Consider the following 17592-nt stretch of genomic DNA (forward strand, 5'->3'; position numbering starts at 1 on the left):
AATAGCTTATCTAAAGTGATCATCAGGTGGGCCATTTCCAGCACAAATCCAGGTTTTCTCACCCTCCACCCCCCACACAAATTCACTCTCCTGCTGGTGATAGCCCATCCAAAGTGACAACTCTTTACACAATGTGCATGACAATCAAGTTGGGCTATTTCCTGCACAAATCCAGGTTTTCTCACATCCCCCCACCCCCATACACACACAAACTCACTCTCCTGCTGGTAATAGCTCATCCAAACTGACCACTCTCCAAGTTTAAATCCAAGTTAAACCAGACCATCTGGGGTGGGGGGGGGGTAGGAAAAAACAAGAGGACACAGGCTACCTTGCATAATGACTTAGCCACTCCCAGTCTCTATTTAAGCCTTGATTTAAACTTGGAGAGTGGTCAGTTTGGATGTATCACAAGTATCGAAAGCCAAAACTTTTGAAATTTTGATCCTTAAGTAAGAGGGACCTGACTTCCACCTATAGCTCCCTGATTTTTAATGGAACTTGGATCAGGCCTTTAAAGTTATTGTTGCACTCCGCATCACTCTGCGTGGGGTGAGGTGAGGGGCAAGAGTGATGCAGGTCTCTTCTAGGGCAGCCTGCAGAACTCAAATTAGTCAGCTACCTTAATACAGGTTTAGTTGCTTGATGGAAGGCAGGCTTATCATGTAGACATACAAGACAATGAGAATGAAAATATTACAACCTGCTACACGCTTATCAAAGGTTGTAGAAAGAACCAATATTGCATCCTTTTAAAACCTCTTTTGTTAATTGAATAGATATGGCTACCCTATGATGCTGGTTATGACTTTCCTGCTGGCTGTCATAGTATTTACCCTAGTATGGCCCATGTGATGTGAAAGCCAGGTAGTGCTGTACATGTAAACCTGTGAAGACTTGTAAAAAGTGTAACCATTTTATTTTCAGCTTCCTGACAAATCGATAGCCAGTTTGGTGAAATTTTACTATTCCTGGAAAAAGACAAGGACTAAAACCAGCGTGATGGACCGCCATGCTCGTAAACAAAAAAGGGAACGGGAAGAAAGGTACGTTTGCAGTGAGAGAGACTGTGTCTTGCCACTCATAAATCTTTTTATGATGATCCTGGAATTTCTGGTAGCCTGTGAAGAACTAGAACTAGGATTTTTTCCCCCAGACACTTCCTGGTGCCTCTTTCTCTCTCTTTTTATAACCAAAATCTGTGTCCATGTAAACATTCATGACCAAATTCTACCATCTGATTCACATGCAACTCTCGAGTCCCTGTAAAGGGAGATCACAATGGTAATTCAAGGGCAGGTTTTTAGCCTTAAATGTAACATTGCGTAGAATGGGAGCATGCACTAAGTGGAAGAATGTCAATGTTTGGCAGTCCCCTCTCCATTTTATCTACACACTTGTACCAGCAGAAAGCTGCTACCAGAAAAATGCTTTCAGGGCCAAATTCTCTACCCAGAGCAATGGTCGAGTAGACTGGCTTTGTGATGGGAAGAGGAGGAGAGAGAAGAGCTCACACTAGCTGTGGTGGATGAAATTCTGTACCCTCCCCTAAGCCACTGAGCTTCAACAGATTCTTTGTTCCCACTACTTCAGCCTCAGGCCTCAGCAGTCTCCATGGCTGCCGTGCCTACCACACACTGCAGCACCCTTCAGGAAGGTTTGGCTGATAGTTCATGTGTTTAGCTACACAGAAGCTTCCTGGAGATAGAGATCCTCTTTCTCTGGATATCCCCACTCGAACCTAGAGCAGTTGGGGCCTCGGTGGGCCATGGCTCCTTGGCACATTGAGGGGTTTAACCGTCTGCAAAGGTTCTCTGCGCATCCTCCTTGTCTTTCCTTTCTCTTGAAATACGTAGCAGTGGTGCTTTTGCCATGCTCCAGATGTTTCTTGTCCTTGTGAACAGGTACTCTTCCCAACCTGCTTTAAAACTCAATCTAGACATTTGTAGAGTTAGAACTTCTCTTAGAGCCACATCCGAGGAAAGTAGATACCTGTCACCAGCTGGCAATGCTCTGCACATGTCTTCCATCATACGGCTCCTATTTCATGACTGCTTAGCCCAGACCCTAGCTTTTGTGCCTCAAAAAGAAGATCCCTATAGGAAGAGGGTCATTCCCATGGTGGAGTTTATTGAACCACACTGCAACAATGAGCCAGCAAGACTGTCTTCATCTCGCAGCTGGATCCACCACATCTGCTTAATTGGAAGGAAGAGAGTGGGCTCAAAGGAGAACGCCACCATCCAACTAATCCCTTACTTGGTTGACTTTCCTTTATCCGTGCCTCCCTTTCATACTGTTATTTCTGGTTTTATTTATTAACTTTATTCAGTGGAAAAATAATTGTGTTTCCTAAAAGGAGCACTTGTTTGTAGTTCACACTATATAGTTTAGTATTCAAAAAGGCTGCATCTGGCATTTTTGTTCTATACTTGTAAACTGCACTGAAATTACTGCCACCAGGAAATATCTTTACTATAAAGACTTTTATAGATGGTGTATCTAAGGTGCTATAAACTTCATGGAGAGTGAATGGATGGGCTGCTCCATTTCTGAATTTCAAAGCCTTTGAGAGAAGCAACAGGAGCAGAGATACTTAGAGTATGTCTACACTAGGGAAACTACACCAGGTTAGCTATGTCTAAGCTGCTGGAAGGTTGTTTTTTTCCATCAAAGTAGGAAAACCACCACCCTGAATGACAGAAGCTATGTTGATGGAAGAATTTCTCCTTTGATTTAGCTACATCTACACCAAAGGATAGGCTGGCAAAGATACATGGGTCAGGAACGTAACTTATTCACACCCTGACCAACGTAGCTACTTTGACGTAAGTTTTAGGTGTCGACCAAGCCATAGTGTTTGCTTTCCATATTTAGCAAGCTAAAGAATGATTGGCAGGTTTTTAACTTGGCTATTCGATGTTTAACTAAGTAGAAAAAATGCAGGGAAAAATTATGGAACTTGTGTCCCTGCTTTGTGGGGGAGATAAGAGAGCTGTGCTGTCATTTGAGCTTGAGACTAGAATGTGTGAATTCTACAGCTAGTTTGTGTTCCAGGCCTGTTCACTTGTGGATTAAATTGTGCTTAGGTTAAGTAATGACTGTAATAAACCTTTGCAAAATGGGTTAAGTTTAGTGGTCTCAATCTAGTTTGTAGTGGTTTATGTGACCCTCTAGACACAAATTTCCAGCACAGTTGGCACCTTTTGGTGTTGGTCTCAGCAGACACCAAGGACTGAATCTGTGTGGAGGTAAAATTGCACTCTTGCCCTTTAGAGTTAAGGCTAATTAAAGGGGCAGTGAGCGGAATCTTGCCCTGCCATTGAATGTGTTCTGTGACTAAACAGAGGAATTCCCAAGACACCTTTCAGCAGCACTAAAATCACTTTTAAAATAACCTCAAACAAACTTGGGACTCGGTTTTCAAAACCTGTTCTCTTACTTGTGTGCCCAGAAGTGACAGAATTTGCATGCACAGACTAGCTTGGGAATCAGTTTTGTACAGGAAAGCATGCAGGGTTTGCATAAGTGACTGCAAATGAAAGACCGTTAACACCACCTTAAAATGTGTCCCTCAGTGACTGAGCAGGTGCATGTGTCTTGTTCATACTCTTCACTTGGTTTATAATTTAAAATAATAAAGCAAATAAAAACTGAAACCTAAATGGTGAGTAAATGACTGAGCTGTGCAGACAGTGTACTCTGGAATTTTAAGAGGGTATGTAGAATATAATGCTGACTTCTACAACTTGGCTAACTTAATGGGTTGCTGGATTTCATGGGACCAGTGAAACCTGCATGTGTCCTTTTTAAAATAAACATAACCCAGATAAGATTATCCTTGCACTCTGGGAACATCATAGAAAGTAGAGCAATTAACTTCAGCAATGTACGGTACACTAATTCTAAACCATACGTGGAAGTATACCTTAATGTGAATGGTAGTCAAACACTAAATTAGAATTCCAGTACAATTAAACTGGCTAGGTGTTCCAAGGTCAGATTCAGTATGGCCCCAATTTGATGCTGCTTATTATTATTATTCCGTAATTGTTAGAATATGCTTTCTCCCCCCCGCTCACCCCCCCCCCCAAGGAATTAAAGATGAGATTATGGGAGTGCTAAACATATGTATGGGTTTTGTTTGTTTGTTTTAAATCCCTGGGAGAACTAATTGTACATGTGGCTTTTTGTTACGTTTACAATTTTTAATTTAATGTATGAAATCCACGTTAAAGCTGTTTGCTCTAATTCTATATCGTTGTTTGTCTGAGTTTGCTTGAAGTTAAAAAATATTCAGCTAGTTCTCTTTGACTCTAACAGTTAGAGAATTCCTGACTTGTTTTTTAATTTTATTTTTGCCTTTGAGTGTGAACAGACTTCATTTTCAAATTTTGCCCAGATATACCACAGAAGAGTTTATGTAAAAGCTTTTAAATGAATGGTCCCTAATGTGGTTATTTTAAAGTGGTAATTGACTTTAAAATTCACCAAAAAGAAAAGCTGTGGGATTGAATGCTCCATCCATGCCTGACTTTCAGCAGACTATTGTAGAGAAATAGAAATTCTCATTGTAATATGGTCATGCCTTGCTTTTGTCTTTCAGTGAGGATGAAATGGAGGAAACAAATGGAACTAACCCTGTTGATATTGAAGTTGAACAAAACAAGGAGAGCAAAAAAGAGGTAGATTAGTTTTTTCCCCTAATACTGTACTGAAGGCTAATGAAAGTTTTCACCTGTTACTGTGAACTATTCTGTTGTGCCATGGAGGATCTGACAGTGCCCAGTTTTATTTGTGCTTATGCGTAGTTTTCACTCAGCACAGGAATAATAGTGACTCTCATTTCTGATTAGAGTAACTAGTACTCAAAATCCTCGATCCCATTTGAACTGAATGGCAAGACATTGAGTGACTTCAGCAGGGTCAGGATTTCACCTGAAGTGGCTAACAACAAAGGAGAAAGATTATGTGTGGTTGTGAGTGTTCCCTTCCCCCTTCCAAAGGGGCCTTGACCTGGAAGCTGACATTTTGCATATGGGCAACACAACAGGGCTGTTTCCCCCGAATCCTTGTTTGTAAATTGGGGAGGTAGCATGGGGGGGGCATTGACTATTAAAATTGTTGTGCTCAAATGTACGTGTTACCTTTGAAAATTTGGCCCATAGTGTTTTAACAGGAAGTTGGAGGGAGAAAATAGTTAACATGTTTTTAACTGTAATCCTGTAACAGGGGTTGGAACATACGCTTACTGCTACATGTCAGTTCTTTTGATGTTACCTGTTTTATTAAAATAGCTGTTAGGGGAATTAAGTGACCTAATGAAAGACTTCTTTTCCTCCCTAGTAGAAAAAGAACATTATAGTCAAGACACATCAGGTTGAAGTTAACTTAAGCTCTCAGTCCTTGCAGGCATTTTCTGTATAGCCTGCTCTTGAGCGCGTTGAAGTGACAACATTCCAATTGACTTCCATTGGAACAGGGCTGGGTGTGAACTGGAAAACTGACATTTACTTTTATGGAACGCTTTGTTCTTGTAACGTCCACAAGTCCCATGGTGTAGGAGCTTTGTGTGATTAGGTGCTGTGGGCCTGACTCACCAGTGGTGTAATAGGTGTAAGTCTGCTGAAGTCAGTAGAACTGCATTGACTGCTCTTGGCAATAGGTAGTCAGCCTGTCTCCTTCAGAAATAGCACGTACAAGGGCTGTGAGGTACTTCAGTCTGTACCGGGACAAAAGGAGGCACTGCAATATACAGCAGAACTCACCCTAGCTGCCTGGGGCCTTAGGATACAAAAGAAAGCTGTGATTGTGTAACTGTATCCATGTGGGCTGATCCCAGCACCCACACACATCTCCACTAAAGTAAATGTGGTTCTTTGCAGCTGCCGGTTGCACAATCCAAACCTTCAGAATGAGAAATGATGGTTAAGATTTAAGAAATATAATTTAAGATACAGAGAAACTCTATCACAGGGAATGGGTTTATTCATTTTACTTAAATTTGACTTGTATTGCATCTGCAAAGTTTGTGTTATTTTTCTAAACAAATGTGCCAGGGATGTACCTCAAACTAATGTTACAAGCTTTGGCACTCACGGGGTGGAAGGGAGGGAGAGGGGTCCTATAGTAACAACATAGTGTATAGAGAGGAAAGATGTGACTTTGAACTATCAAAGGTGGTGCATACATCAGTGTTAAAACTGGAAAATGTCTGGAAAATACCTTGACAGAGTTTTGGTTTTGTCCTCAATATTTTTAAACAGGGATTGGAAAGAGGTATTTATGGATTATGTTTAGCAAACCCTTTAATTGGGGCTGAGCAAGACAAAACACTATATCTTAATTTTGCATAACAGTTCATGTCACTTCTAAAGCAGTCTTGTATAAAGGATGAACTCTGATAATATACTTTACACTAGTTCCTGCATATCCTGTGCACATACTTACTGTTTTGTCTTTTAACTAGACAAAATTCCCCATTGTTGCAATAAAATCTTTTAAAAACCACCCTCCAATGTCGTAATCCCAGTACAGTTAGTGCAAAGCTGCATGCAAAAGGCATACATTTGGTAGTTTACTATGGCACTTAGTATAAATATACATCTTAAACTTGAGTTACCCAACTGATCATCTTATACACTGCTGGGGAGCCTTCTTATTATACTTTTTCATTTTCGGTTTAACTGTAAAACGATAGGTTTCAGAGTAACAGCCTTATTAGTCTGTATTCGCAAAAAGAAAAGGAGTACTTGTGGCACCTTAGAGACTAACCAATTTATTTGAGCATAAGCTTTCGTGAGCTACAGCTCACTTCATCGGATGCATACTGTGGAAAGTGTAGAAGATCTTTTTATACACACAAAGCATGAAAAAATACCTCCTCCCACCCCACTCTCCTGCTGGTGATAGCTTATCTAAAGTGATCACTCTCTCCTTACAATGTGTATGTACGTATTTTTTTCATGCTTTGTGTGTTTAAAAAGATCTTCTACACTTTCCACAGTATGCATCCGATGAAGTGAGATGTAGCTCACGAAAGCTTATGCTCAAATAAATTGGTTAGTCTCTAAGGTGTCACAAGTACTCCTTTTCTTTTTGTAAAAAGATAGAGGCTTTCTCATAATCATAACTTCATACGTGAATAAGAGCTTCTTTCTTAACACCTCCCCTTTCCACTTTCTGTTTGTGAGGCTTCAGTATTGTCTGTTCATAAAAAATAAAAGGGATAATAAGCAGTTTTTTGAGTGATTTAAGATTTCAAACTGAAATTTTCTTTGAGAAACTCTGAATCTAAAAGAGAGCTTTTACCGATTCACTTTTTTTTTTCTACTCACCCATCTAAAACATTGGATTACTATAGGCTTCCTACAATCTGTAGATCTAGCTGTGCATGGTGGAAGTCAAAGTTCATTTGTATCTATATGCGTTCCAAAAGGAAACAGATGGTCACAATTTTGGGGTTCAGGTCCTTTTTGTAGCAAAGTATTTTACATGGGATTGTATATCCTATTTATTTCTCACTCTCTAATTGAGATAATCTATGCCACCGCTCTCTTTTGCCCCCCCCCCAACCCCCCCCCCCAAAAAAAAACCTCACCAAGCACATTCAGTCACTCTCTGTGTGTGCAAGCAGCCTTCTGAGGGCTTGTCACTGGAAAGTGACTGCCAGCTTCATTTTATTCTCCTGTACAATTTGCATAGCCTATGCAGCATTAATTAGGTTTGATATTGCAGTACTCGAGCCTGAGGGCTGATTGAGAGGAGAGTAGTCCAGAAGGGGGATATGTTTTTGTTCTTCATCATTGCATTTCTGTAGTAAGTTGGTCAGGTTTGTAATCTCAGTGAATCATCCCTCCACCCCATTCCCAAAACCCAAACAAAAAATATTTGTCAGCTCAGAGACCGAGTTCTCTGTATGACAACTTAGGCAATACGGGGATTTCTCTGGGCCATACAACTTGGAGAGGGGGTTGGAGGGCTCTCAAAAATGCTTGGTCTCAGTGTTTCCTTTTTCAGGAGGAGATGAGGAGCTTCCTTATTATACTTTCTTTCTTCAGTTTAACTGTTAAATGTTTGAGGCTTTCTCCTAATCATAACTTCATCACACGTAATTAATGAATAAGAGCTGCTGCTTCTTCGAGTGCTTGCTCATGTAGATTCCATTCTAGGTGTGCGCGCACCCACGTACGTGGTCATCAGAGTTTTTTGCCTTAGTGGTATCCGTAGGGTCAGCAGTGGTGTCCCCTTGAATGCCACGCTCATGTGTTGGTATATCAGTTCCTTCTCACCGCCCATGGTGTTTAGTCGGAGCGCCTTTTCTTGCATAGCAAGGGCTAGCAGTTTTGTTTCTACTGACTTCAGCCTTAGGGCCTTGTAAATAGTTTGTTTATAGTAGTTGTTAAGTGTAGTTAGACGTTAGAGTCCTAGCAGGGACTTTGCCTGAGGCGGGGCATGCCCCGGTCTCCTGGGTTTAAGCCCTGCGCAGACAGTAACAGGCCTATGCCTTTAAGTGACCCCCATAGTAGCTGCCTCAAGTGCTTGGGGGATCACTCGTGAAGGACAAGTGCCGCATTTGTGAAAACTTTCGGCCAGAAACTAAAAAAGAGTGGGATATTCATTTTGGGCTCTCCTCACGGAGTCTACCCTTCACCCGGCTTCCAAGCCATCCCATCAATACTCGCCTAGTGCCTTGGTATGCAGTTCACCCCTGGCACTGGGCTCCACCCATCACCACTTCCTGTCACCAGTGCCCGAAAAGAAAACTAGGATGGCTCCAGGCAAGAAAGACCAACTGGCCACTCCGGAGCTACGTGTGCGTGCCTCTCTGGTCAGGGCCCTTAGCCCCTTGAAACTTCCACCACAAACTCCCGGGAGCTGTATGGGACCCAACCTGCTGATGGCACAGATGCCTTCCCCAGTTCCCCAGGCGCCGAGAGAGCAGATGCCTCTGCCCATGGTGCTGACGCTGCAGGAAATAGCAAAGGCTCCCCATGAGGGCAAGCCAGCCCCTAAGAGCGCTCGGGGGGCAGTGGAGCACCGCCAATCCCCGAGACAAGACAGTGCTTTCCACCTCCCCACTGCAGATCCCCAGAGTCACAGCCCAGATCCTCTGGGGCTCTCCCTCTGTCACCGGCACCACGTTTGAGGTCCCTGGTGTCTCAACATGAATAGCTTAGAGGAAGGCGCTGGTCTCCATATTACTGGCACCATTCGCCCTCCCACCGGTTGTCCTCTTGGCACAGATCTTGGTCACCTGCCCCATGGGAGAGCTCCTCGTCATGTCTCCAGTCCTTCCAGCACTGGTCCCCTTAATACCAGCACCAATCTTCTCGCTCTGGGCATTGGTCTCCGGCGGCAACAGCTGGCAGGCAGACTCCAGACATCAACGGCCCCACTGTGGTCACTGGAAGGGGATTCCTCTGGCATGGAAGGGCAGTTCAGGCCCTCACACAGACTTCAGTGGCACGATTGGGCACCTGAGGCTGTGTCAACATGGACACCGCCGCCTTGGCAGCACAGCCAGTGGCCAGCACAGTGGCCTTATTGGGGCACGCCAGTCAAGGCAATGCCCCCTTTGCACCGCTCATCTGCTGCCGCCTTGGAGCAACAGTTGTCACCAACAACACCGGGCTCGGTGCATGAACTGTGCTTGGAGTTCAAGGCAGAGGAGACTGCACCCATCCCTAAACCTTCTTCCCCTGCAGTGGACAATTCTCCGGGCCCCTCCCAGCGGTACAGTCGTTGTCTTCGTCCCCGGATGAGACGGTCGCGGGACCCTTGTGGGCCAGCTCACCAGACTATTTTAAAGAAAACCAGGCCCTGCTTCAATGGGTGGCCGAGAACTTGGGCCTAAAGGTGAGGGAGATGACTGAGCAGGCAGATATCTTGTTCAGCATCCTCTCAGCCTCTACTCCTGCCCGTGTCGCACTACCAGTGCATGATGGAGTCCTCAAAATTGCCAAGGCCCTCTGGCAAACTCCATTGTCCATCCCTCCCATTTCCAAAATGGCCGAAAAGAAGTACTTTGTCCCGGCCAAAGGGTTTGAGTATCTTTGTACTCGCCCTCACCTGGGCTCACTGGTTGTCTCTGCAGCCAATGAAAAAGACAAGCAGGGGCACACCCAGCTCAACTCCCAGAACAAAGGGGCCAAAAGACTGGATTTGTTTGGGAGGAAAAATTATTCAACTGCCAGCCTACAATTCCTGGGTGGCGAACCATCAGGCCCTCCTAGGCAGATACAATTTTTACTTATTGGACTCCCTCAATAAGTTCAAGGAGTCCCTCCCACAGAGTTTGCCCAAGAATACAGCACCCTGGTGGAGGAGGGCACCATGATGGCTAGGTGCTCCCTCCAAATGGAGTGGGATGTGGTGTTTTTTTGAGCAGACAGATGCGAGGCTGCATGGGTTAAAGGACACTCTGGCCACCCTTTGCTTTCTGGACATGCATACGCCGCAGGCTGCATGGAAGCAGTTCCGGCCACCCCCGCTGCCAAGACCTTGGGATCTGCAAATAGAAGGGATAGGGACATTCGTTTTGTAACCACCGCTGCCCTTCCTCCTCCCACTCACCTGCACAGCCCGGCCCAGCAAAGCCTCCTGAGGGCCAGAAGCACTCATTTTGAGGGTGCCCTTGAGAGCAACATCTGAGTCAACTCCCAGGATCCACTCTATTCTTTCCTCGACTGTTTTTCATCCCTACTGTTTGGCCTTGTCATGGGTCATCTCGGACCGCTGAGTGCTGGACATAGTGTCCAGCTACACCCTGAAGTTTTCGGCTACCCCTCCCTCCCACCCCTCTCTTTCCCGTCCCTCTTCAGGGACCCTTCTCATGAGCAGCTCTTCATTCAAGAGTTGAGAACCTCCTGAACCTAGGGGTGGTGGAGGAGGTCCCTCAGGACATGTGAATAAAGAGTTCTACTCCTGTTATTTCCTAATCCCAAAAGCAAAAGGGGGCCTCAGACCCATTCTGGATCTGCGATGCCTCAACAAGTCTCTCAAGAAGTTGAAGTTTCGCATGGTCTCCCTGGCCTCCATCATCCCCTCCCCGGATCCAGGAGACTGTACGCCGCTCTCAACTTGAAGGACACATATTTCCATATTCCAAGATCATAGACATTTCCTCCGTTTCATAGTGGGTGGACACCATTTCCAATTCACAGCGCTGCCCTTTGGTCTCTCATTGGCCCCAATGGTCTTCACAAAATGTATGGCGCCAGTGGCCACTTACCTGAGATATCGAGGGGTCCAGGTCTTCCTGTATCTCAACAATTGGCTCATCACGGGCAGGTCTCAGGAACAAGTGCAGAGAAGCCTCGTTCTGGTGCATTCCATCTGCTGCGACCTCGGTCTGCTGGCAAATGAGAAAAAATCCACCTTAAGGCCAGTTCAACAAATAGAGTTCATTGGGACACTTCTCGACTCCACGCGAGCCAGAGCCTTCCTTCCGGAGGTGCGTTTTCAGGTCATGTCGGACCTGATCTCCCATGTGAAGAACCACCCGCTCACCATGGCTCACACCTGCTGCGGTTGTTGGGCCACATGGCCGCCTGTACATACATGGTCAGTCATGACCTAGAGCAGGTAGTCAGGGTGCTGGATCACATCTTATCGTCCCTAGATTGGTGGATGAACCCCGGGTTGGTGTTGCAGGGAGTTCCCTTTGCGGCCCTGTCTCTATCGCTGACCCTGGTCTCCGATGCTTCGGACCTGGGTTAGGGAGCCCACCAGGGCGAGCTCAGCATGCAAGGCCACTGGCTGCAAGATGATCTGGCCCTCCATATCAACATCAGGGAGCTCAAAGCGGTTTGCCTGGCCTTCCAGGCTTTCTTGCCCCACCTGAGGGGCAAGGTGGTTCAGGTCCTCATGGACGAAACCACTGCAGAACCAAGTCATCGGCCTTTGCCAAAAAGCTCTCCGCCTTTGGGATTTTTGTGTGCAGCAGGCCATTCATCTGGTAGCCATGTATTTGCCTGGGACCAGGAACATGTTTGCAGATTGCTTCAACAGGACCTTCTCGTCTCGCCACGAGTGGTCACTCCATCCAGAGCATTCAGTATTCTCTTCCAAAAGTGAGGGACTCACCAGATGGACTCGTTCGCGTTCTGGTAGAACAGGAAATGCCAGGTGTTCACTCCGGGAGATGGACAGGGGTTTCCTGTCAGACACTTTCCTGCTCCCGTGGTTGGAGACCCTGATGTACACCTTCCTGCCAGTGCCATTGATCCACAGAGTCCTCCTGAAGGTCAGACCAGACAGGACGAAGGTCATCCTGATAGCCCGTGAGTGGCCTCGCCAGCACTGGTTCAGCATGCTGCTGGACCTTTCGGTAGCCACCTTGCTGCGGCTGTGTCTCTGGCCAGACCTGCTGTCCCAGAACCATGGCAGTCTTTTGAAACCAAACCTGGCGGTGTTGCACTTTACAGCATGGGGCAAGGGTGGGCAAACTTTTTGGCCTGAGGGCCACATCCGTGTTGAGAAACTGTATGGAGGTCCGGGTAGGGAAGGCTGTGCCTCCCCAAACAGCCTGGCCCCCGCCCCCTATCTGCTCCCTCCCAGGACCCCCGCCCCTGACAGGCCCCCCTGGGACTCCCACGCCTATCCAACGCCCCCTGTTCCCCGTCCCACTCACCCTCCTGTCCCCTTACCATGCTGCTCAGAGGAGCAGGAGTTCTCAGCCCCGCTGCCCGGCCAGAGCCAGGCACACCACCCACACTGCCTGGCAGGAGAGGTGGGCCAGAGTGCTGGCGCCACGCTGAGGCTGCAAGGGAGGGGCTGGGCAGGACAGGCCCGCGGGCCGGAAGTGGCCCGCAGGCCGTAATTTTCCCACCTGTGGCATGGGGCGATGCTGGCTTCGCAGAGCAGTGCTGCACGCTGCAAGACTGTGAACTCCAAGCCCACCTTCTTGGACACTGCTTGTGAGTCACCTAGAATGGAATCGACGTGAGCAAGCACTGGAAGAAGAAAAAGCGGTTACCTACCTTTCATAACCGTTGTTCTTCGAGATGTGTTGCTCATGTCCATTCCATTACCCGCCCTCCTGCTCCTCTGTTGGAGTTGCCGGCAAGAATGACCTGAGAGAGCATAGGCCCAGCGGCACTGATATACTGACGCATGAGCGCAGCACTGAAGGGGGCACCACTGCCAGCCTTACAGATACCGCTAAGGCAAAAATCACCGGCGACCACGTATGTGGGCGCGCACACACCTAGAATGGAATGAACATGAGCCCCACATCTCGAAGAACAACAGTTACGAAACTGTAACCATTTTTTCTTAACTCCTCTTCTTTCCTGGAGTCAGAAAGCAAAGAAAATAAGACATCAACTAAGTGGTATGAGATAGCTTTACTTTTTTTTAATTTAAATCCTCAGCCTTGGTACAGAGACCTTGTCTTCTATCTATGAACACTTGTGTATATCTGTGATACTATATAAGCCCTGGAGATCCCCATATTGACATCCAGATTCTTTTCTGTGGGTTTTTAAACTGATTGATTGAATTCTACAAAGGTATACCTAGGGCCAGCAAAGCAACTTTTCCAAGATAGGTTAGATATTTAAATTCTCAATGCCTGCACGATATACTAAGGGTCTCAATGTGCTTGGAGCTGTCAAAAGCTATTGTCCATAATAGAGAGCAGCTGCATATTCTGTGAACTCAGTAGAATAACAATCTGAAGTTACTTACACTTACAGAGGAATAAACATTTGATGTTCAGCCTCATGGGAGATTCACATTGCTGATGCTGCATGTTGTCATCCTGTAGCTTGAGTCCATTGTACTAGATTTATGCACAGGCCTGTGAATTTCCATGTGTAGATGAAATACTCACCAATCTGAAACCTCTAATCCACTTCAAACTATTTTCCTGACTTCGTTATCAAAGCTCTCACTTCTAAAGCTGAATGCAAAACTTGCCTCACTGGTCCATCATTAAATCTGTCTGGCTATTGTAGTGTGTTTCTGCTGTTCTCCTACTCCCCCGGTGCACGGAGATCTGTGTAGGCAGATTCCCTAAACAGAATAGCTTCTTGCTCCTGGGCTGGCTTAGACACTTAGGGCCTGATGGATTTGGATCCTCATTCGGTGAGCCTTCATGCATATGTGTGTTCAGTGTTTAAAGATTTCTAATTAGCAAATGGACGCTGCACAGCGTGAAGAAACTTTCTTCCTGATTTGCAGTTATAAGGTGTCTACTAACCAGACTCGTATCCAGTATTTTAACTTGCAGATGAGCACATACAGGAATGCAATTTTGGATCCTCTCCTGTCTCATTTCATTTCTTTTCTTTTCTTTTTTTTCTTTAAAGTTCTTGGCACTATTCCAGCCTCTATACAACAACTTTAATCTTAGGATGGAGGATTTTTTTTGGTGTGTAAGTTAACATGTGATCTTTTTTGGAGGTGATATTAAAGAGATTCAAATGTGCTTTTTGATGGGAGTGTGAGGGGTAATAAAATGATTTTTCCATGTAATAAACTGCTGAAACGGTTAGAAAAATTAGTGGTTTGCCAGAAGATATCTCTGATTATAGACAGAGGTGGGGAAATATTTATAGCTTTTTTGGTCAAAATAGATCAGCTTGGTATCTAATTCTTTGTAGAATGTGAGGTTAATATGTGTGAAATATATCCCCTTCCCTATGCTACCATCCTACTCTCTCCTCTCCCTCCTTCCTGGAAAAGAGATCTTTCTAGTTTGAATTCCTCAAACAGGTAAAACTCTGTATCTTGTTTGTTAGCACTGTACTAAAATAAGGTGGGTAAAAATTCCTTAAAAATTATTGTTCTTAAGAATTACTTTGCAGTCACCTCAACCCTCATGTTCAATCTTGGATTGGGTTGCATTTGTTTTTTCCTTGTGTCTGGCACAACTCTTACGTTGTGTTCACCCACCCTCACCCCATCAAATTGAATTTCCTTTTGGGAATGAATTAAACTAACCCATTGAGGCCTGGCCATGACATTTAACTGATGATTAGGCACTTGTACCAGAAATGGAAGCCAACTAAAAAAGCAACAGAAATATCTGTATCTGGAAAGACACTATTGTCGTGTAGAAAAGATTGATGTGGTATCATTTATTTGTGATCACAGTGCCCCATAGCATGATGTTGTCACACAAAGGATTTAATTCCTGTTACTTTGCAACTTACTGTGTTCCACCAGAACGGAAGGATGAGATGTAATTTTCAAAGGCAGGTCTGTAACTAAAGAGCCTAAACCCCGTCGACTTCAGTCTCCTTGAGAGTCCGTCTTTCTTTTGAGAACAGAGGTTGTGTAAAATGTCTGCTTCCCAGGTGCCGCCACCTGAGACGATGCCTCCGGTGAAGAAGGAGAAGCACAGTACACAGGCTAAAAACAGGGCGAAGAGGAAACCTCCCAAAGGAATGTTCCTTTCTCAAGAGGACGTGGAGGCAGTTTCTGCCAATGCCACTGCTGCTACCACTGTGCTCAGACAACTGGACATGGAATTGGTCTCAATCAAGCGACAGGTAGGAACCACTCCAAAGACAGCTCAGGAGTAGATTTGTCCTCTGATATTTTAAAGGTGCTGCTGTTGGTCACCACGTGGGTTGTTACGGGGGATTTATAGCGTGGCTGTGATGGCTTACAACAGGATGTGGCTTAATTAACAAGCTGCCAGCCTACCTAAGTGAATTAGCCCAGGACTGTTTAAATCTAGTTTTGTAGTTACAAAGCAGCAAGAAATAGTTCATTGTGATCCAAAGAGTTTGTCAGCCCTCTGTCTGCCTTTTAACCTGGTGTTGCTCGTATTTTTGAACTTGAATTTTGCTTTGGGTGGTGTATCTTCCAGCAGTAACTGCTTTGCATCTACCGTATTTAGCTTTCTTCACGTTTTTCTCATGTCACCTTTGGAATAGCCAGAGCCGCTCTCCACTTCTGGCTATAGATCTCTTCTGTGGCATCTCCTACAGCCCTAACGCATCTCTTCAGTGTCCTCCATCGTGTTTCCCCCCCATGCTGGCAAACATGATGGAGCTGAACTCTGCATTGGGTGCAAACACAGTTCTTCACTCTGTGTCTGTGGAGCTTGTGCGACAGGGGAGAGGGTGGCGGTTTTGTTTAGTTTTTTAATTGGACCTTCACCTTTTGGAAGTTTTGGCATCAGCTCAAAATGCGAAGCTGAGATTCTGCTGTGGTTTGACATGTGCTTTCTGCAGGCAGGTGCTGGGAAAGTTTCCCCACGTATTTCTGCACCGCCAGTAGATCAGTCTTAAACTGATGAATGGTAAATGTTCTCTGTACATCTAAAAGCCAAGACAGAAGTGCTAATGAATCGTTTTCTGGGTTTAGTCCTTTTGCCTATGTCCTAGATCTGAACACTCCCTTGACTTCAGAATTTAGAGCTGGTTCAGGTCCATTTCAAACTACTGTAGTCATTTTTAGCTTTGAATTACTATTGTGTGTGTTATTGTTTTAAGGTAGTACCGAGGGCCAACAGAGGATGGGGTCCCCTTATGCTGGGCACTGTACAAACATAGAATAAGAAACAGACCCTGCTCCAAAGAGCTTACAGTATAAATAGATTTAATAATCGCCCCAGATGTTTCTTGTACTTGGGGTAGAGATGAATCTTCTTTCATAAAAAGAGGATTCAGGGAGAGCTGCAAAGTCAAGCTGGTAGGGTGTTCACAAGGGTGGCTGGGACAGGGCTTGTTGAATCATTTTTATCCTTGCTGAAAGTCACTGCTTCTTTTTTCTCCCCCCCCCTCCCCCCCGGCCCAGATTCAAAATATCAAGCAGACAAATAGCGCTCTCAAAGAAAAACTTGAAGGTGGAATAGAACAATACAGACTTCCAGAGGTATGCCAGTTCACACACTGCTATGTATGCATCTCTTCTGCATTTCCTAATATCAAGTCCTAATTCTTGCTTAAATGTCATAGCTGGCACTATGTAGATACAATCATTCTATCTACTGCCAGCTAACCTAGAGACCAATCTAATGGTAATCGGCCTTTGCGAGAGGGGAGGGTGGAAGAGGGTACCAGCAGGCAACTTTCAATCTGGCTGGTTGTAAAACTTGTTTCAAATATAAACATTCAGATTGCTGGTAATACTTCGCAGTCACCATATTCGTCCGAGTGTTGTCATAACACCCTTCTGAGAGCGGTAATTATTAGCCCATCCCATAGAATGGGGGACTGGCCAGAGAAGTTAATGGCCTGACTGACAGAACTGCTGAGCACCCACAATTTCCATCAGAGTTAATGGGAGATCTCGGTACTTGGCACCTCTAATAATCAGGCTATAAGAAACTTGACTGAGATCACAGAGGGAGTTGGTGGGCAACGCCAATAAATAGAAAGAGGAACTCCCTCTAACTCCTAGTCCTGTACTCAGAGCATGGACGAAGCCCCACACTTCTGTGTCGTGTTAACAGTTAACTATGGAATCAATTTGTTTGTCAGTTAACAATAAGGAATAATACAATATTTTAATAGGAAGAAAAATACCCTATTGGAAGGATCTAGAATTAGTTCACTGCTGCATTCAGACAAGAAATTACAAACTCAGATATGAGTGAAAGTCCATTGCTTAAGGAAATGAATTACTTTGTTT

At 45.2% G+C, this 17592-nt stretch overlaps 1 protein-coding gene across 2 annotated transcripts in view; it reads left to right on the forward strand.

The window, feature by feature from the left end:
- RCOR1 (REST corepressor 1) overlaps nucleotides 1-17592 on the forward strand; it is a 122816-nt gene that overhangs the window by 95146 nt on the left and 10078 nt on the right. For both annotated transcript variants that reach the window (XM_084630312.1, XM_084630313.1), the window contains exons 6-9: nucleotides 928-1046; nucleotides 4607-4685; nucleotides 15306-15500; nucleotides 16756-16833. In XM_084630312.1, coding sequence (XP_084486438.1) covers nucleotides 928-1046; nucleotides 4607-4685; nucleotides 15306-15500; nucleotides 16756-16833 — 471 coding nt within the window. The remainder of the gene's footprint in view (nucleotides 1-927; nucleotides 1047-4606; nucleotides 4686-15305; nucleotides 15501-16755; nucleotides 16834-17592) is intronic.

The sequence above is a fragment of the Lepidochelys olivacea genome (genome assembly GCF_965140295.1).
Source record: "Lepidochelys olivacea isolate rLepOli2 genome assembly, chromosome: 6".
NCBI classification, from domain to species: domain Eukaryota; kingdom Metazoa; phylum Chordata; order Testudines; family Cheloniidae; genus Lepidochelys; species Lepidochelys olivacea.